Below are 21,066 nucleotides of genomic sequence, written 5' to 3'. Positions count from 1 at the left end.
TCCTTTACTCTTCAGATGATCGTGTCTTTGTTAAAAGTAAACTGCATAAAGCAAGCATTTCTTGGGTTACAAGTTTTATTATATTTAAGTGTGTTTTTAAACATACTGTTTCCTTAACTGAAGTTAGTGTGTATCGAGTGGTCAAGAAAGGTGGAAGTGTGTGTGTGTATGGTGGAATGTAATGCTGCTTTGCAATGGCATAATGGAATGTTTTGTTTTTCTGTTTCCCAGGTTCTCTACTCTTAGAATCCAAAATAAATCCTAACACTGCATATCAGAAACAACAGGTAAAATTTTGAAGATGTTGTTTTACTTTGTATATTATCCTCTCAGTTGGGTGATTAAATGAAAATTTGCCACCAATTCCTTAACAGTGAAAAATTTAAAACGGGTTACAACATACTTTCCCAGCCTGATTCTAAAATGTGATTTTAGCAATCATTTTATTTTAAACTTTAAAAAAATTGCTTCAATTTAAGCTAAGTTTTTGCTCCAGATACTTTTAAAACCAAAATTTAATTCTCAAAAGTTAAAACTAGAACAAGTTTTCTTGTTTCTACTAAAAGAATAAAAAGTGACCACTGATGTAATAATCAGCTATTAACACAACAAAGTGGTAGAAACTACTTCCTTTGCTATTATAGATGCTAGTGCAGAAGGGACATTTCTGTCCCTATACAGCAACCCAGTGTAGGTAAAAATCTGATTTGTTACGTAGCCTGAATAGGACCTTATAATAATATGATGATAGGCTAATGATGCAGTTTATTAAGGCATCTTTCAGTTTTAGTACACTCTTTCTTGTACCCTACGCATGAACAAGCAATATCTGAAAGTAAATCTTTCTCTACTTAGTAGGGCAACTAGCACTATCATCAAAAGGTATTTTTTCAGAACATACACATAAACACACACAGATGTACTGAGTGCTGTATCAAGCCGGTGAAGGCAGTATCAGTCCCCCCAGTGCCCTGAAGTTACAGAAATAAATTTAGAATAAAGAATATTACTAGCACATTCATATGTATATATTACTGTTACTCTATAAATAAATTATAAAGTGCTTTGCTTTATCATTGACCATTAAAATACTACTATAAGGAAGTTAGTGTTGCGTTTATTTTGTACATTAGATGATCCCTAAAGATTGTGACTAGCTTCAGGTCACACAGATAGTAAATAGGAAAGCTGTTACTAACTCCACTAAATCTGCTTAATGGTGATTTGCTTGTCCAAAAAACATTTGGTACAATAGAAATATTTTCTTGATAGTGTAATGGTCTACTAATACTTTGCATGTAGTTTTCTTAAGAAAACTGTTTGGTTTGATTGGAATGGCTGGAGACTAGAGTATTTTGTCTTTGATATTCTATACTTAAATACATAAATTCGTGTTTTGAGGCTTCAGTCAGTTGAAGAGTAAAAGCCCATCCAAAGAAAAAGAAAAGATCAAGTCTCTTTTGAGGATGAATGAAGAAATCCATGTGTCTTAAGCTGTAGGTTGTTAGATGGTAAATAGGATGCTTTGGTGAAAATTAGAATCCTTAGGGAAAACAGAAGAGCAGTTCCTAAAATTTTCAAAATTCTAAATTTGTCAAATGAGCATTTAAGAGTTTATATCTAATTGTGCCCTGTTTTAAGCCTACAGATGATTCTGAATTTACATTGTACCAGCATTAATTGCTTATAGTTGTTTTAAATCTAACTTACACCAATGTGATACTGGTTTTCGTTTCAATGGGTCTTTATCACCAGTTTTCACAACTGTATGTATTATACCCAGTTTAAAGATGAAGAAACAGACTCAGGGAGGCTACACAGCTGACTCATTTCTTGCGTGTTGATCTTAACAATGTTTTATGTTGTTGTTGTTTTTTAAGATTTTATTTGTTAGAGTTTAATTGACTGAGCCACCTAAGCATCCCTTGATCTTACAGTGTTAATGTAAATTATTTTGAGTTTGAACAGCTGCTTAGTCACTGTAGAATGGATGCCTGCTATCCATGATCTCTAGAAGTTCATGAAGATAGTAAACATGGTCTTTGATCTCGTGTTTAAAATTCTGAATAAAAATTGTGGATTTATTCTGTTAGTAATGCTGTACAGCCCAGTCAAATGATCATTTATTTACTTTCAGCTGATACCCCTTTTAGTTCAATGAGAGACTACTCGTCCTCATTGTTGACAGTTATGTAATTAAAAAGAATTAATACGCAGTTTAGCAAACAACATCAGGGGATCCATAAGTATCTTATTGGAAACTGCCTCCATGTAGACATATTTTTTTAAAGTACCTTAAAGCTGGTCTAGTCCTGTTTCCTTCTTAATGTGTAGGAACTTTTATCATCCCTATAGATGCTCACCTAGAGTTTGCCTGGCTCCTTTCAGTTACTTATTAGATTGAATTATTTTTCCTTTACACTGTACTCATCATCCCTCTAACTCTGACTTCTCCTAGTTCTTCTCTTTGGACCTGCCTGAAAAACTGCTATATGATCATTGTTATGTTAGGCTTCTTTTATTTTTTTTTTTAATATTTTATTTATTTATTTGAGAGCATGCGTGCACAGGAGCTTCAGGGGCAGAAGGAGAGGAAAAGAAATCTCAGGCATGTTATGCACTGAGTGCAGAGCCTGACGAAGGGCTTATTATCACGCCCCTGAGCTTATGACCTAAGCCGAAACCAAGAGTCAGATACCTTACCGACTCCACCACCCAGGCGAGCCCCAGACTTCTTTTTTTAAAATGTAACTCTACCCAGTACCACTCAGTATTTCACATAGAAGATGATTCACAAACCCCTCTCAATGAGTGGGCTCTTTTTTGAAATGGTTGATGGCTCTGAAACAGTATATATGTTTATCTTACTGTCAGTAAGTTTAAGAAGATACCTTAGATCCTGTAAATATTTTTGTGGTAATGATGCATATTGTAGTATACAGACTGTACTACAGGAAATATAAAATGGTGTCAGTACTGTAAGTGTAGTGTCTTGCAGAGATTAAATGTTAATAAAAACTGTTGAACTGTTCATTACACTTACTATCATTAAATAAAAGTCTCTCTGAACAGGAGTAAATGGGCTGTGGTGGCAGGAGCATCTTGCTTCTTCAACCATAGCACTTTGGTGAAAGTTAAAAAGAAAACTGTTACTCAGGTAAATCTCATATATTACAGATTTAGCAAATAATTTCATGGGCCTCGTGTGTTTCAGGTAAACAACATTCAATGTGGATAATAGATGAGAAAAGGGGTTTTAGTTATTAATCCCACATTCCTGACATGCCCTGGTTATTGTATGCTCAGACTTCCTCTCTGGGCATTTGCCTAGAGCATAACATGTAATCTAATATGCAAGCAAAGAATTGATACTTGCTTAGTTTGTATCTTTCAGTACATTTAGATTGGTCACTTTGTAGTGCTTTTCATATTCTGGTTAACTTCTCCTTAAGGAAAACAATGTTTTCATTTTATAGGGTGAACAGAGCTAGGTGTGAAAAGGCATTGTCAATCACAGTATCAATGTTGCTTAGTACTGTTCTCAGTTTTTTGTTGCTTTTTTCATTTGCCTTGTACTTTGAAGAAGTTTGTGATAGTTAATGGATGTTAATCAGACCTTTTTTTTTTTTTCCCCCTCTCAAGGACACTTTGATTGTGTGGTCTGAAGCAGAAAATTATGACTTGGCTCTTAGCTTTCAAGAAAAAGCTGGATGTGATGAAATTTGGGAGAAAATATGTCAGGTAATTTTAAAAACTAGAAAATCAATATGCTATCTAAGTATTTTGGGTTTTTTGCTGTGCTTTTTAGCTGGTGCCCAAGAGTTTAAATAAATAGCATTTCATATTGATCTCTTAAATTCATTATTGTCTGTGAAAAGTTGATTTATAGGAAAGTACAATTTACTGACACCAGACTGTCCAGCCACGACCTTTGCTGAACTTCTGTATCTAGCGGCCTTTGAGAGCTCCGTCATAAGTGGTCAGTGGTATCTCAGATTCAGTAGTCCAGAACCAAACTTAATCTCCCCTACATCTGTTCATTCTCCCATCTTTTTCATCTCAGTCAGTGTCATCCAGTTGCTGAAACCAGAAACTTGGAGGTTTTATTTATCCTTCCTTCATCAATTAATCCATTCAGTCCTTTAGTTTTATAAATCTTAAATTTATTCACTTATCCTTGTTTTCATTGCTAACACAGTTTACTAAGCCACCATCATTTCTTGGCCTGGTTTATTTCTTTCATCTTGACTGGTCTTCCCAAATCCATACCACAGATAGAGAATCTTTTTAAAAATGCCAATTTTTAAATATCACTTTATTCAGTAACTTCTTGTGACTCGACTATCTCTTCAGCCTCATCTTGCATGTTGTCAGTTGATTCTAGAATTTCCTAGTGTCTCTAGTACCTTGGACTAGTGACATAATCTCCACAGTCTTGTTGGTTATGCATTTATTATGCACTCTGCATTTATTATATGCTAAAGCCATTGGCTCTTGTTACAGACTAATTTAAATCAATGTCTTCTAAGGACAGCTTCTCTGTCTTCACATTTATTCTAATTAGAGAATAATCTTCAGATTTTTTTTCTCTTTTAAGATTTGAGAGAGTGAGTGTACACATGAGAGAGGGGAGGGGTGGGGGAGAGAATCTCAGGCAGACTCTCCACTGAGCATGGAGCCTGACATGGGCCAAACCCACAGCTGAATCCCACATCAAATCCGAGGAGTCGGACCTCCAACGACTGAGCCACCCAGGTGCCCCCTTCAGCAGATTCTTTAATTCACTGGTTCTCAGACCAGCAGCGTGACCTGGGAACTGACAGAAATGGAAATTCTGGGACCCCCATCCTGGATCTACTGAATCAGAAATTCTGTGAGTAGGTCCCAGTAATTGTATTTGAATTATACTTGAACAAGCCCTCTAGGTCAGACTTCTTTGTAGAAGGTGAGATAGTAAATAATTTTAGGCCTTGTGGGCCACACAGCTGAATAGCTGTTCAACTCTGCTATTGTATTACGAAAGTAGCCATACATAACACATAAATAAACAGCCATGGTTCTCTTCCAGTAAAATTTTACTTATGAAAATTGGTGGTGGGCCATGTTTGGCTCTAGTTTGTCAATTCCTGCTTTAGCTGATTCTCATGCACCCTGAAGCTTGAGAGCCACGGCCTTAATAAAGCTTTGTGTCCTTGAGGCACAGTGTTCCTTACCTCGTAGAATTTATTTCTGCTAGATCATCTACTCAGCTGTATTTTTCATATAGTAACCTGCCTGTCGAACTTCCCTTTCCTTCTGCTATGAAGAATTAGGTTTGTACCTGAATGCCTCTTCATACTTGTTTTTTGCTTGCTTTCCCATACGGTTGTATTCACAGCCTGCCTCTAGATTTGTGTCCTGTGGAGTTCTCCCATAGAAAGAGAAGAGATTGAGGAGCTTGGGTATGCTAACAGCACCCATTGCTCATATAGATCTTGTTCTCCTTCACTTCTCTGAGTCGAACAATCCCACCCTGGACACAGTCTTCTGTTTAGCCAATATTTAACTCACACCTGGACTCAGTGCATTGCTGTCAGGCCTGGCTCTCCTTTAGCAAATTGTCGGATCTTTACTATACTTTTCCTTAGTCTGTAGTTCTTCATTTACACTTGGGGCACAGGTAGTAGTAGTTCTCTACTTTCTCTAGAGTAACTTAACTAGGAATCACTGTCTGTTTTGTTATTTTCTATCTAACCTTACTTGTGCACACTTTATATTCAAGATGTTGTTTTCTACCAGTCTTCCATGATCCCATCTGTACTTAGCAATTTTTAGATCCTGTCTTGTTCTAGAGAATTCATTACATTTTGCTCTTTGAGGTCTTAACGTCTTTTTATTTCTTGAACGCTACTCGTTGTTTTTTGATCTAGAAACAGCAGAAAGTGTCTCCATTTTCCAATATCTTCCTTGATAGTAGTTACTAGGTCTGGGTGTGTCTCTTTTCTTTTATAGACCTTTCATGGCCTTCACCTTCTCATTTTCTTCATATCTGTCCAGACAGACTGCTAAGACTTACTAACCTTTCTCTTTTTTTTTTAAAGATTTTTTTTTTTTTTTTTTAATTTGTCAGAGAGAGAGAGAGAGCGAGCGAGCACACAGGCAGAGTGGCAGGCAGAGTCAGAGGGAGAGGCAGGCTCCCTGTGTGGCAAGGAGCCTGATGTGGGACTCAATCCCAGGACGCTGGGATCATGACCTGAGCCGAAGGCAGCTACTTAACCAACTGAGCCACCCAGGCGTCCCTTTACTAACCTTTCTCTTAAGGAAGACTCTCTTCTAGCTTATTCTACCTTTTGTTTTCATTCTTCTGTTGCTCCATTCAGTAAGGCTGAAATGTATTTGTCAAATCATTACAATTCTACCTTAATTCTCTGAGCATATCAGATTCCAAGAAAATCCTAACCACAGGCCTTTTCGGTGACTTTCTTAGCCTTCCTATTTGCAAATAAGCTTAAAAAAAAAAAAAAAGATAGCTTTTTTTTTTTAAAGATAGCATTTTCATTACGGTAAGGGCTCTTGTCCCTTTATACTTGGCTTTTTAATCAAATGCTATCACATTTCTTTAGGTAAAGCCATAGATTGAGTTCCAGGAATCTAAAGCTGTATTGAGAATTTATATCATTAACAGATTCAGAGCCAGCCTGAGACCATGCCAGGTACAATCTGTGAATGTGCCTAGTTGCCTTTCGGTGGTACTGCCCACTGGGTTAAGGTCAAGACACTATCAACTTGCAACATATTTCAAGAACTATTCCAGGCTTCTTCCCTTCCCGTATCCATTAACAGTCTCTCTTAATCATGCTAAGCAATTTAAATTTCTTGGCCATTTCATGTACATCTAATTTTTCCATTTTCCATTTCTTTAGCATTCACCTTGGCCTGTTTTAGACAGTCTCAAATTATAGGCCAACATAGAAAAACTGATTTTATTTCAGAATAAGTCCTTGACTTTTGGGTAAAACTATTCTTCTATCTCAAAATGTATTTGTGAAGACTTCTAAGTTATGTTTTTATCATTAGAGTCCCTGTCCTGACATAAAGTTGAGGTTTATGACAAATTTCTAGAGCTTCTGGGGGGGAAGAAAGCTACAGGTTTGGGTGAACAGAAGGGAAAACTATGGTTTGGTTACTTTGGGTAGATTTTCTTGGGGAATTTACTGTATTATGCTCTGCTACATGTATGTTGCAGTTAATTTTTATATGGTTTCATTTTTGTGTGAGGACACTTATTTCCCACAGTTTTCTTACTTGTGTTTTTGGGCCACCGGCCAGCATTCACAACACATCAGTGACCCACTTTGGTCCAGAAGCAGTTTGTGCATATTCTTTGGGCCTTGCTTTCTGGAATTGATGTTAAAATTTTCCTTGTTGCTTAAAATTACATGTATATTCTGTGACCACAACATTATGATGTTTAATATTTATTTGAATTTTACTTAAAATTTTGAAGGGTTTGGTGGTGGCTATCCTGGAATATGACACTGGGATTCTTATAACATCTCTCATATTCATCTAAGAATATCATTTAGATTTGCTTGATTATATTCTGTCAGCTATCATAAATCTTATTTAATAGGTTCAAGGAAAGGACCCTTCAGTGGACATCACTCAGGACCTTGTAGATGAATCTGAAGAGGAGCGTTTTGATGATATGTCATCACCAGGTTTAGAATTGCCATCTTGTGAATTAAGTCGCCTTGAGGAAATTGCAGAACTTGTGGCATCATCTTTACCTTCCCCCCTGCGTCGTGAAAAACTTGCACTAGCACTGGAAAATGAGGGTTATATTAAAAAGCTCTTAGAGCTTTTTCATGTGTGTGAGGATTTGGAAAATATTGAAGGACTGCACCACTTGTATGAAATTATCAAAGGCATCTTCCTCTTGAATCGAACTGCTCTTTTTGAAGTTATGTTCTCTGAGGAATGTATAATGGACGTCATTGGATGCTTAGAATATGATCCTGCTTTATCACAGCCACGAAAACACAGGGAATTTCTAACAAAAACAGCCAAGTTTAAAGAAGTGATTCCCATATCAGATCCTGAGCTGAAACAAAAAATTCATCAGACATACAGAGTTCAGTATATCCAAGATATGGTTCTACCTACCCCTTCAGTCTTTGAAGAAAATATGTTATCAACACTTCACTCCTTTATCTTTTTCAATAAGGTAGAAATTGTTGGTATGTTACAGGTGAGTTAGATCAGTTTTTCCGTACTTACAAAGATACCTTATTGATTGATACCATTTAAACTGTTAATTGATTCAGCAGAAGTAATTTCATTCCTTTTAAGTTCCTAATTTGAGTTTCGATTTATGTCTAAAGTTATGTATGTATTTGGTTGATATTAGAAAAGATTCCATTATATAATACTGTGGGACCAGAAGGTTGTTTTGTTTCCATCAGGGAACATAAATGTGAGAAGTCTAGCTTGACGAAATTACAGGGGAATGAATGGTCTTAACAAAATGATTGAATGTAGAATTTTAGATACATTAATTTTTCAGTTATGCATAGAACAGATTCAAAGGGAAGATAAAATGATGAAGCCAAGAAGTATGTCATTAAACATAGAATATAAATTCTGTAGAATTGATAGCACTGCCAGATCATTATATATTAAAGGCCTAGTGTTAGGGTCAAGGGAATATATTAGATACTGGCAAATTATAGTTGAAGGTCTCCTTGCCAAAAGGCATGCTTTTGTACCAGAGGAGAGTATGGAGAAGTTGGATGTGAATATGAGTTATAGTTCCACCTGTCACAACAGCTATGTGCTACTTGGGCAACTTTCTTAACTTCTTAAAGCTTCATTTCTCTGATTTGAAGGATGGTGCTATTAGTACCAACTCTATAAAGTCATCTGAAGATTAAAGATCATGCATGAACATTATGCAGCACTCAAGTATTTATATTTTTTTAGAGCATGCAGGTGGTGAGAGGGGCAGGTGGAAAGAGCCTGACTCAGGGCTGAAGGCAGGCTTGATCTCACAACCTTGAGATCATGATCTGAGCCAGAATCAAGAGTCAGGTGCTTAACCTACTGAGCCACCCAGGCACTCCAAGCGTTATTGCTATATTAAACTCTAGATTTTCTTTCTATAGTATGCTGAGTCTCTTAGGTCTAGTGTTTTGGGTGCTTGTATCAGAATTGCCAGGGTGTATTGTTCCCTGGATTCTGCACAAAACACAAAATCTATAGCTGGCCAGTAGTCTGTTTGTAAGACACCCCCTCTTCCCCACCAAAGTCAGAGGACCTCTCAGTATATTATCCCATAATGTAGGAATTAGTTTGTTCTAACTAGAACTTTAGAGTTGGTGTAGTGTAAAGATTTGTGAATTGCACACCCCCCATGTTTTTTATTTCTTTGATGCCCACCGAAGAATAATAGATAGGTATGACTTGGGACACCTTTCCTCAGATCTATAAATAAAAGTAATTATTTATTAAAGGAGGCAAATAAATGTCAGTATGAGCTGTTTGGTAGCACATTATGAATAAAGCAGTAAGCTTAACTTGTATGGCTGTTCCTTTTTAGAAAGTTGCTGTATTTTCAGAGTCCCTGCCTTTGACATCTTAAAACATAAACAAAACATGAATTCAGATAGAAAAGCACATATTGCATGGAGCACGGGATGTGGTGCATAAACAATGAATCTTGGAACATGAAAAATAAAATTAAAATGTTTAAAAAGAAAGACCATTTTACTAACACTGCTGTCCTGAAGCTAGGAATAATTCCAGTTCATGTTGACCAATTTGATGTGCTTTTCCTATTCATTTAAGACAGGCATGTAAACTAATCATATAGGCAATACAATCTAGTAAGGACAGTAGTATCTCTATACAGTCAGTGTATTGTGATAATGGAAGAGGGAAAAGGTTTTGGTACTAATTGTTATTCTTTGATAAGAATCTTGTTTTTACTGGCTACCCTAGTGAGCCTTTGTTCCAGTCCACTTTTGATTCCCAGTGTCCTTGGATAGTTCTGAGTGTGTCTGGTCCTTCAGTGCCACATGATTCCCCTTTTGTTGTGCAGGGACTTGTCACTTGTTTGTTTTCTTGGTCTGCATACCTGTGAACTGCCAGTTTTACTCATTAAGTATGAATAATTTCAAGTCTTTGTTTCCCTACATTATGCTTTGTAATATTCTGGCTGTCCTTGCTGTACTTCTGTTTTCTTGATACAGGTACTTCTTTCCAAAGTGCTGCTAGGAAGGAGAGAGAATTTTATAAATTTTGTGACAGCGAGTGATGGAGATGTAATTTAAAGCAGGTTCTTACCCCTTGCATACACAATCATACCCTCCCTTTACTGTTAACTGCTCTGTACGTAATACTGTTAAACATCCTTTTTTTTTTTTTTAAACGTTCTTGTTCTCTCAACTTCTGTACCCCAAATGTAGCAGTTCAGAGACTCTTTTTCAGTAGTTTGATTTCCAGTTGATGGGATATATTAGATCTGGGATGCATCTTGAAATTGCTTGCCATTTGAATTATGGCCTATTTGTACATTTTAGAAAAAGTAAAAATAGAAATAACCATTTTACTATAACAGAAAATACTTCCAAAGAATCTGCAACAGTGACTACAGAGTTTATAATCTAGTGAGAGATTACATACACACATATACATCTATACATATGAGGATATATTTAGACTTAGGCATGTCTATAGGGCTGAAATAGTGCTGAATCTAGTACTAGCTAAGATAGTATGGAATTAAAGTAGAACACAGTCTTGGTTAGAATTAGTGATGGAAGAAATTTGAATAGGTTATCAGGAAGGTCTCTGCCACCTCCTGTGGTTGGTCTTTGGGTAAATTTCTTAAATCTGTCTCAGTTATACAGTGAGGTAAAGTAACATCTGAGGTTCTTTCCAAGTTTTTTATTGACTTAACCCAGATTAGTATCCTAGGAGAGTACCTCTTTAATCTTTTTCAAAATAATGCTTATTAAATTCTGTGTGTCTATCTGTATGAGATATTGTCAGATAATAGGTCTATCTTTTAAAGCTCTGCATTTAGCTTTTTAAATAATTGAATCCCTTTCTATGTCTTTAAAATGTGAAAACTCTTATCTTAATTTTTACCTTCATTTGAGAGGTTGTAGAACCTTAGTCTCTAAAGGTAAGATTTTAAAACTCTCAGTGAGGGGTTTGGAAAGTATGGCCCATACCTGTTTTTATAAATAAAGTTTTATTTGAACATGGCCACACTCATTTGCATATTATCTGTGGACGTTTGCTGCTATAATAACAGTTGTATAGTTGTGGTAGGGACCATATGGTTAAAAAGCCTTATATACTCACAATGTGGCCTTTAAATAAACTTAGGAAATAAGGCCTTGCCAGAATATAAAGAATAACCTTCCTGTATAAATCCCTAGTTTATGCTTTAATAGTTTCATTTTTCCTTTTCTGTTTTAAATACTGTTGCCAATACCATCTTTTCTTCTTCCAGTTAGTGCAATTTGTATTCTACAGTATCTGAAAATGATGTTTTAATACACTCTTATCATTAGCATAAGTTTATCCTTTGATTTAACAGGAGGATGAAAAATTTCTGACAGATTTGTTTGCACAACTAACAGATGAAGCAACAGATGAGGAAAAAAGACAGGAATTGGTAAGAAATTTGATACTTATGAAAGACACAGGACTAAAACAACAGATCTTTTATATATTTATTTGTCCTTTTCCTTATTTTAGGTTAACTTTTTAAAAGAATTTTGTGCGTTTTCCCAAACGCTACAACCTCAAAACAGAGATGCTTTTTTCAAGACTTTGTCAAATATGGGCATATTACCAGCTTTAGAAGTCATCCTTGTAAGTTTATTTCTCCTTACACTTAATTACCATTATATAATTTTTTTTTTTTTTTTTTTTTTTTTTTTTAAGATTTTTATTTGAGAGAGCATGAGCCGGGGGAGAGGCAGAGGGGGAGAGGGAAAATCCGACACCTGCTGAGCAGGGCCCTGGGATCCTGACCTGAGGCAAAGGCAGCTGCTTAACCACATGAGACCACCCAGGCTCCCCAATTACCGTTATATTTTTAATCCACAAAAATACATTTTTCTGTAACATGCAAGTGTTTGACTATAGCCAGTATTTAATATTAGCTGTGTATTACATAAAGTAAAAAAGCTGTAAAATTCTAGTATTGTCCTTACATACAACTGCAAGAATATTCAGAGGAATTTTCCGTATTTTTAATAAGTCGTTAATTTTGCAGCCTGTTGAAATGTCAAAGAAGAAAAGTAAACAGGAGTAAAAGAAAGGAACTTTATGCACAGAACAAATTTATATGCCAAATTTCCTTGACTTCTCTTATTGCAGGGTTTTCTTATAATTTGTTAGATTTTGGATTTACATAGCTAGAAGGTCGGTACTTTTATAATTATAGGAGAAATAAGTGCTTTTTATCTGCAGGGCATGGATGATACACAGGTGCGAAGTGCTGCTACTGATATATTCTCATACTTGGTTGAATATAATCCATCCATGGTACGAGAGTTTGTCATGCAGGAGGCACAACAGAATGATGATGTAAGTAAGAAGTTAACAGAGCAAAAAATAACCAACAAGGTAAATATTATTTGCACTAACAGTAAGTATTTATACATGGGGAGCTATAACTGTACTTATTATTTATTTTAAAGATTTAAATAGCTGATATTTGGGAAAGTGTAGCCAGAATGTGAAATGGCTTATTTTTCCCTAAATTGGCTCCTGTCTCAGTTTACAAATTGTCTTAAAGCAGTTGCTTGTTAATGCTCAACTTAAATGTCTTCAAATTTCTGAGATCACGTTTCTTAATTTTGTCATTAACATTGTCTTGTTTTAATCATTTAATCAATAAATTGTTCTGTATATGGAATTATAAGTAACTTCCCTAGGAAAACATTGACTTTGTTAGGGATAGATTCTCAAAATTACCAGGAATGAAGAAATGAAGCACAGTCCCTTGAAAAAGTATTTAGGGTACTTGTTTTACTGCCTAACCATAAGGAGAACAAGCTGTTGTCTTGTTCACACACACATAAATGCGCGCACACACACACACACATCTGTTAGAGAGTGAGGGAATCTATCCTGATAATATGAAGGGCGCTCCTGGAGTACATGGCACATGCAGCAGCCCCAAATGTGTATGCTCTTCTGTTTTACTTTTAGATCATTAAACCAATGATCCTAATTTTTTTTTTTCCTCCTTCCCCCAAAATCTTACAAGTAACTTTTAAGAATAAACTGATATATTTTTTTTGCCCTCAACTGCATCTTAAAAGGGGGAGCATCTTCTTGGGGGATAAAAAATCTATATGCACAATTCCTATTGTATTTTTACAAAATGAGAAAATAGATTTCTACCTTAAAAAAAATCTTAATGTGTTGTGTCAAAATGAAGTAGAATGCCTGGTGACTTTTGTGTTTAAGGTTGAGTTTTGTTTTGTGGTTTTTGTTTATTGCCAGGGTAAGTGTAGGAAAGTACCACTTTGAACTGTTGAATATTGTGTCACATTTTTCTTCAATAAAATAGTCTTATCCAGAGTGCCAAAATACCTGTATTAATTTAAAATAAAGACTATTCTTGCTGGCTCTGAAACCTACATGTACCTACAGTGATGCACTTCCTGCACACGCAATAGGCCTCTTGATTCCCAGTCTGTCTTTAAGTCCATCCTACCACTGCATACACAGACAAGAGCAGAGGTTTCCTCATTGCATCTGTTTGTAGTTACTCCTTGGGCCAGGAACACCAGTCATAGAGCCTCAGGAAAACTAGTAATCAGTTTTCAGTGACATTTGGAATCCATGTAACAGACTTGTTCTCTGTGCTATCTAAATAGCATAGTATTGTTACCCTAATTTCACACATTTGGGTACCAAGCACATTTACTTTAAATGGAAACGTTGTATCGTTTACATAAATGGAGAATAGATACAGATCTCATTTGCTGTAAATAGAAGGAATCTATAGAAATGCAGTAGAAGTAGAACAATGGTGTAAATTCTGGCTAAATGTTAAACTGAATGCCCATTAGCTTCCTTCAGAAGGGAGATTTTTCTTATCAAGAAGTGTAAAGATCTCTTAGTGCCAAAGTTTGGTTTTTGCTTTAATCAAAAGAACTTAATAAAGAAACTTTCTTTTCTGTAGTACTTAGTATAAATGTGCCTTATGCCACACTTGAGGGAAACGCTGCCATATATCCTATTAGTTTAGTTAGTCGTATCATTTGGATTGCAGTTAACAAGACATGTAGAGCTAGATACAATGCTGTAACATGCATAGTATGTGCTTTTCCATCCTCATAATAAGTGATCCTTACTGTGTGTACTTTTCTCACCAGGATATTTTGCTCATCAACCTCATTATAGAGCATATGATTTGTGATACAGACCCTGAACTTGGAGGAGCAGTCCAACTTATGGGCCTGCTTCGAACTTTAGTTGACCCAGAAAACATGTTAGCTACTGCCAATGTAAGCCACAGGCATTTTTCTCTTTTTCATACTAGTATGTTATTTATTATTAGTAGGAACCAGTGCAGTTAAAATTCATGGAAGTGTTTTTGATTCCTTAGAAAACAGAGAAGACTGAATTTCTGGGTTTCTTTTACAAGCACTGTATGCATGTCCTCACTGCTCCCTTACTGGCAAATACAACAGAGGATAAACCTAGCAAAGGTAAGATAATGCAGGTTGGTAGTAAGGTTCTTTGTTCTTGACTTCTGAAGTTCAAAGTTGATGTAGAGTAATAGTCTTTTAAAGTTCAGCCATTTGGTTAACACAGAGGAGAGGTGTAGTAATATATTTTCAAAAAAGGTGTTCAAGGTAGAATTCCTTTAAAGTGCTATAATTGGAGATAATAAAATGTTCAAGAGGAGATAATTGTTGCTGTCAGAATTTAAAAACAGTTTTCTATTAAAGCAATATATTTTCATAGGCTAAATAGAAGGAAATAATTAGGAAAAATCATTTTAAGTTATTTGCACTCCGGATGTATAGAGCAAAGCTGCTTACTATTAAACTTTTTATTTGCACTGAGGATTATTCATAAGGTTAAGGATACTTATTTCTGTGTTTTATTCCTTTAGCTTGCATAGTGTGCGTTTAATTCTGAAAGTAGTTTAGGGTCTCCAGTGGGAAATCCCTTACTGACATTTCAAGATTATTATTTTGTCGTATGAATTAACCAGTGTAGTATAACTAAACCCTACTTAGAAAGTAAATGTTAAATTTATCCTTTTTTGTGATTCTAAAATCATGTCTTGGAAACCTGATAATCATTTTTCCTGTCTACTTTATTCATATTAGGTAAAGTTTGAGGCTTCTTTCCAAACACATATATTTAGTTCTGCAAACATTTATTTAAAAACCCACTGTGTGGAAGGCATTGTACTACAATCTTTAGGGGCTAAATGGGGGAAATAAAAAGGGAGTAAAATACTTCTAGAGGCTTGCTGCCTGCTGAGGAAGAAAGGTAAGCCAATAATCATAATCCAGTGTGGGTTCATCTGTGTAATAAAGGTGTAATAAAACACACTGGAATCATAGGAGCAGAGAGAGTAATTCCACCAAAGAGCTGGTGGGATCCTTCTGGATCTCCTGTGCTATGTGTACATCTTAAAAGAGCATTCTTGCACTTGCAAATAAAGCAGATCTAATAGATTTGTGTCCCAGCTCTGCCTTATCATTCAGACTTGGGTTTTGTGAAACTAATTCATCAGAGTTAAGAAAATGTAAAGCACAGATCTTGAGGCACATGGTAGGGATTCAGTGTTTGTTCCCTTTTTCTTAACTTTAAAATTTTGGGTCAACAGAAAAGATTTTACTTGTTTGTAATTTGGATACTCATATTTAGAAAGGAAAGAATGTTAGTCATTGAATAGAATTGTGTTTCGTTTTCAGATGATTTTCAAACTGCCCAGTTGTTGGCACTTGTACTGGAATTGTTAACATTCTGTGTGGAGCACCACACGTACCACATAAAAAACTACATTATCAATAAGGATATCCTCCGGAGGGTGCTGGTTCTGATGGCCTCGAAGCACGCTTTCTTGGCATTGTGTAAGTGTTGCGTCTGGTAGAATTATGACGTGTAGATTATCATGTTGGTACCTTTGGGTCTTACTGCCTGAGAAGAAAAGATCACTGAAGTCAAGACACATAGATTTTTAACAGGAAACTACACCAATTATGTCGTTTCGCCATGAGATAATTTTCCTTTCACATCTTTCTCCGTATACAGCAAAGAGCTTAGTATGTATCCACAAAATATGTTAAAGTATTTTATTCCACTATTAAAATGGCACCTAAGATAATTTTACCCTGTTATTTTTTAGTACTGCCTTCCTCATTACAAATTAGGCATTCTTGTGAATCTTAACATTAAATCATGAAGAATGTTTTTATAATTTGGAAAATCTATAGCTAATAGCACTGAGTTGCTAAAACACATTTCGAGTTAACAGAATGCCTAGCACAAGTGTCTATAGATGGTCCATTCTTTAATTGCACAAATATTTTTTTCTCTGCCTTATTGAGCTATATTGAACATAAAACACTTTGTTACTTCAGATATTTTAGAGCAAGGGTGCCAAACTTCAGAAGTGATCAGATCCAGCCTGTGCTCTATTTTTGCACAATCTGCAAGCCGAAAAGCAGTTTTTAGGTTTCTTAAAGGGTTGTTTAAAGAGAAAAAACAAAAACAAAAAAAAACAACTACAGAGGCCATGTGTGGCCTGTGAAGCCTAAAATGTGTACTTGTAAACCAAATTTACGAGGACGGCAACTTTAACCGTGTTCTTAAGGCCCGAATTTGTTAAAGTAAAACATGTTCCAGAACTGGAAATAGATTATTTAAGAATATTCTTGATCACAGCAGCCAGCCTTCTTTGGTAAGTTGACAGATTAAGTTTGGGGTACTTTAGAAGCTCAATAAGTTATGTCTGCTGGTAACTTCTGTCTTTTGGTGTCTATAGGTAAGTTTGGTTGTTTGGTGGTTGATGGCATCACAGTCATTCACTAATTAGAAGCCTAAACATATATCCATTTTTGCTATTTTTTTTTAACTTCATTATTTTTTTACTTAATGGATTTTTTTTAAATATCCTAAAATTTTAAAAAATCCTAAAATTATAAAGACATGGTTTATAAGGATATTTCTGACGTTGACTTGCTCTATAGTATTTTATTTTTAAAATAGTATTAGAAATTGGTATCCTAAAAATATTAAACTTGGTATCAGGGTAACAGTTGCCTTAGTTTTTCTGGTTAATGTACACACTGCAGGATGGACTGAGAATACTTGTATTCATGGTATATTTTCATTTTCTACCCTTCAGATATCTAGTAAAGTTACTTTCTTTTGATTTTCCAGGAATTTTGATGTTACCTGAGTAATCTTTTTCAGCCAAAAGTTAAAGGTAGCATTTTATGGCGTTAACCTAGACTGCTAAGGACAGCAAAAATAAATGAATTATTTTGGTTCTGCAGTACTAATATCCATGAGCTTAGTTAGCATTTGTAAAAGAAGAGCTTTTAAACTTAAACTCCTTTTCCTTACATACCTACTACAGCAAAATAGAGCCCCATGACCACGTTGAGAGGGAGTTTGTAACAAACTTTTCTTTCATGTCAACATAGAAAGTTTTGTTCCAGTGTGGGAAAGGGAAGTTAGGACAGAATGGAAAAACTAAATGAATGACTTAATTAGTTTTAGTTTGATAAATGTGTTAAACACCATATTTTATCAGTTTTAAGCTCCACATTTTAGATATTTATCATCTCAAATCAAGGTGAGTTAAAGTATTAATGGCATGCCATTGTGATTGATAGTTCTGTTTATTTGGTTTTCTTAGTGGTAGAGAAAGTTTTTTGCAATCGGGGCATATTAGATTTGATGAAGATGGCAGATACCTGGAAATTACAAGAAAAACACAGACCGTTAAGACCTGGGCTCAGCTATCAAGCGGGTTTTGAGTTCATTAGGAAGAGATAGTCATGTAAAAATCAAAATGTCAAAAGTACTATATTGAGGTGTGTTTGGAAGCAGAGTGGAAATAATTTATTTTACATGTAGGAGTCAGATCAGGAAAATTTTGCAAGAGAGGTAAATTGGGTTGCGTCTTGGTCCTGGGAGAACGTGACCTTCTTGGTTGCAGGCACAGTTGAAGTACATATGTGGGAAAGTGTAGCATGACAATGGTTTGTTGTGGGTAGAACATACGAGTCCAGTGGTAGAGTGCAGGAAAAGAAAAGCCTTTCAGTTCAGTTCATCTTTCTTTTGCTTGCCATATTACAAAGAAATTTTCTCAGCAGCTTGAGAACTACAAAGAGATACATTACAAGAAAGGTTATATTATAGGAAACTAAGCATGTTAGCAGATTTTTAGTTGTTTTAGTATTGTTTGGTTTAACGATGACTCAGTTTGGAAAATGAGCACTCTTAAACGGTCCCGTGTGACTGTCTTCCCAGATTGAGAACATGAGTAGTTTCTGGAAGAAGATGCCAGTCATTAGGAGTGAGCACTCTAGAACTGGCTTGAAGACTATATAGTAGGAGTTTCTGGTCCAGGATTTCCAAAAGAGCTAAGTGGGAGATTTAGGTTATTTTCAGTCTTCTAAGATTATACATGGAAAATACTAGGTATAATGTTTGAGGGAGTGATTAAGTTTAGATGCCCTGTCGTAAGGACAGAAGATAATCAGTGGTTAAATGTAAACACTTTGGGGACTTACAGAACTTCTCATTTTTTTCTATCTGCTGCTTATTAAATGTTCTTACCCTATTTAAAGACAACGAATCAGGTGTGTAGGTGAGACCAACAATCCTTTCAAAATCTAGGTCTTCATAAGTTTAGGTATATACATATACCAGTTTTACTGTCTTGTTTCCTTGGCCTTTCAGGATTCATGTTGTCTAGCATTTGTTAAAAAATGGAAATCCATGACAGGAATGAAATTAAAATTTTATCGTAGATGCTTTTATTCAGCCATCATAAGTTACGTATGAGGCAAAAAGTGTCATCTTGGGACATGAAAGCTCATGTGCTAACGTAAAGATGAATTATTTGTTTTAAAGATGATTGAAATGAAGCACCAGAGATTCCTGGCATGTTAATGAAGGTTATAGATAAGAAGGGAAACCCAGTGTACTTCACATATGGAGGTCTGCAGTTCTGCCAATAGGACCTATCCCAAAAGTGTTCTCTAATTTCCTTTGAGCAATTTGACTTCAGAGAGCTCGCTGGTACATTTTTGAAAGCAACTCTTATTCAACAGCAAGTAGTGGTTTGCTGTTCTTGATGCAGGTTTCTTTTGGGGGAGGGGTCTGAATGGAAATAACCCAGTTCTGGATTTAAATAAATTAGAGCAAATGGAAATGAGCGAAACAGAGACCATTAGAAGCACCTCTGTCTGTACCAGCAGTTTCTGGGCAGAATTGCTCTTGAAATGGTGGCACTGCGTAGCTTGGGCTTAGTGAATTCTAGGAAGGGAGTTTCTTTTCATTTACCTAGGAACTGCGTGCAACCCACAGGGTTCAGCTAGTGTGTGTTACGGTAGGACACAAGTCTCCACGAAGCCTGCGTAGTTGGAGGACAAACTCTTAAAATAATAGCTCTTGCCTTATTTACTAAAATCTTCACATTTGGCCTGAGCTCTAAAGTATTGATTTTTATTCTAACAAATGGAACGGCCTCACTAGTTCCTTTGTCAAGTGACATTACAAAACACCAAACTTTAAAATCTTTGTTTTGGGAAGACAGACCCTTGTTAGGCTTTGACTTAAACAGGTGCCTCTTATTGTTTAAAATGTCTTATTTCACCATGCTTATGTATTTGAAAATAATTCAGTAGTTTACAAAAAATGCAGTTACTATTCTATAAATTATTTTGAAGCTCCCTGCCCAGAGTGTCACTTTAGAGAGAGACACTCTTAAATAAGTTGCATTGTTAAGGCAGTTTATAGCCAGCTGTACCTAATTGGGCATTCACTTGTGGACCTCTTTTCTGCCAACTAAAGAAACATTGAGCTGCTTTACTCCTCTGCCTTCCCACCCAGAAACCGTGTCAGCATGGTTGCCTGGCTACCTGCTCATGAAGGACTTGATTAATAACAAATTGGCAATTTAACGAGCCACTTCCATGATCTCCAAAGAAACCAAAATACAAACACAATATTTAATCTTGCCAACCGAAGACGATGTGACTGCATGAAGTGAGTATGCTTTTTTGAACTGTTTACAATAAGTGGGGCATTAACTTACTGACAAACTCCCATGTAGGTAAAGAGGGCTTTGTCTAGCTGTCTGAGTATATTTGGATCTTGACGAATGGTGACTTAAGTAACTCCCCATACCTCAAGATGTAAATATACCTTTTAATCTGTAAGTTAAAGCCTAATTAATTGTAAAAAGGAAAATTAGGAAAAAAATTAAAAAGCATACTCGCTGCAATAAGCATAGAGGACCACATTTTAAACAAAACAGCCTCTAAATTTATTCCTAAACTATGGGAAGGCAAGTTTTGGGTCATGCAGAGTTTTGTGGGTTTATGGTTATCCTGACACATCCACAAACCAACCAGTGTAAACCCAGAACTCTAATGAAAAATAGTAAGAGTGTCCAAAAATAATGAAGATCAAATTATACAGTGGATTGCCCTAATAAAAGAACAGTATTTCTGTTGTTTTTAAGGTGAATATAAAGGATATATTTAGCATTTTCATCTTAAGTAGTATGAAGTTAATTTGTTAGCCCTATTTTAGCTCTTACATTAGATGCAAAGTACATTTTGGTCATTAGTAAATTCCAGAGTTTTTCTGGCTCTCCAAGACTTGTGTTCTATAATGACATACACTACTTCTAGGGTGCATTTTTCTGATAACCATTTTGCAGTCCTTATCTTTAGGTTCATGCTTCTGGAAGCAGTAATACATCACTGCACGAAGAATTATATTAAACAGGTCTTTTTAAAGAAAGTCTAAAATATGGAAGTGTGGTATGTAATTTGAACAATAATGCCT

General features: G+C 35.7%; 1 protein-coding gene and 1 long non-coding RNA gene across 3 annotated transcripts in view; one reads left to right on the top strand and one right to left on the bottom strand.

The window, feature by feature from the left end:
* Positions 1 to 21,066, top strand: part of PPP4R3A (protein phosphatase 4 regulatory subunit 3A) — a 37,461-nt gene that overhangs the window by 11,185 nt on the left and 5,210 nt on the right. Inside the window, exons 2-10 of one of the 2 annotated variants that reach the window (XM_082733954.1) lie at positions 232 to 287; positions 3,643 to 3,741; positions 7,613 to 8,230; positions 11,588 to 11,665; positions 11,749 to 11,865; positions 12,469 to 12,585; positions 14,388 to 14,519; positions 14,621 to 14,723; positions 15,948 to 16,106. In XM_082733954.1, the coding sequence (XP_082590080.1) occupies positions 232 to 287; positions 3,643 to 3,741; positions 7,613 to 8,230; positions 11,588 to 11,665; positions 11,749 to 11,865; positions 12,469 to 12,585; positions 14,388 to 14,519; positions 14,621 to 14,723; positions 15,948 to 16,106 (1,479 nt within the window). Of the gene's footprint in view, positions 1 to 231; positions 288 to 3,642; positions 3,742 to 7,612; positions 8,231 to 11,587; positions 11,666 to 11,748; positions 11,866 to 12,468; positions 12,625 to 14,387; positions 14,520 to 14,620; positions 14,724 to 15,947; positions 16,107 to 21,066 lie in introns of both variants that reach the window. The other variant, XM_082733953.1, reaches the window with a different exon arrangement.
* Positions 13,842 to 21,066, bottom strand: part of LOC309866322 — a 58,868-nt gene continuing 51,643 nt past the window's right edge. Inside the window, exon 3 of the long non-coding RNA XR_014312577.1 lies at positions 13,842 to 16,173. This is a non-coding gene — a long non-coding RNA (uncharacterized lncRNA). The remainder of the gene's footprint in view (positions 16,174 to 21,066) is intronic.

The sequence above is a fragment of the Mustela nivalis genome (assembly GCF_964662115.1).
Source record: "Mustela nivalis genome assembly, chromosome: 6".
Taxonomy (NCBI): domain Eukaryota; kingdom Metazoa; phylum Chordata; class Mammalia; order Carnivora; family Mustelidae; genus Mustela; species Mustela nivalis.
This window is presented reverse-complemented; position numbering and strand designations above follow the sequence as displayed.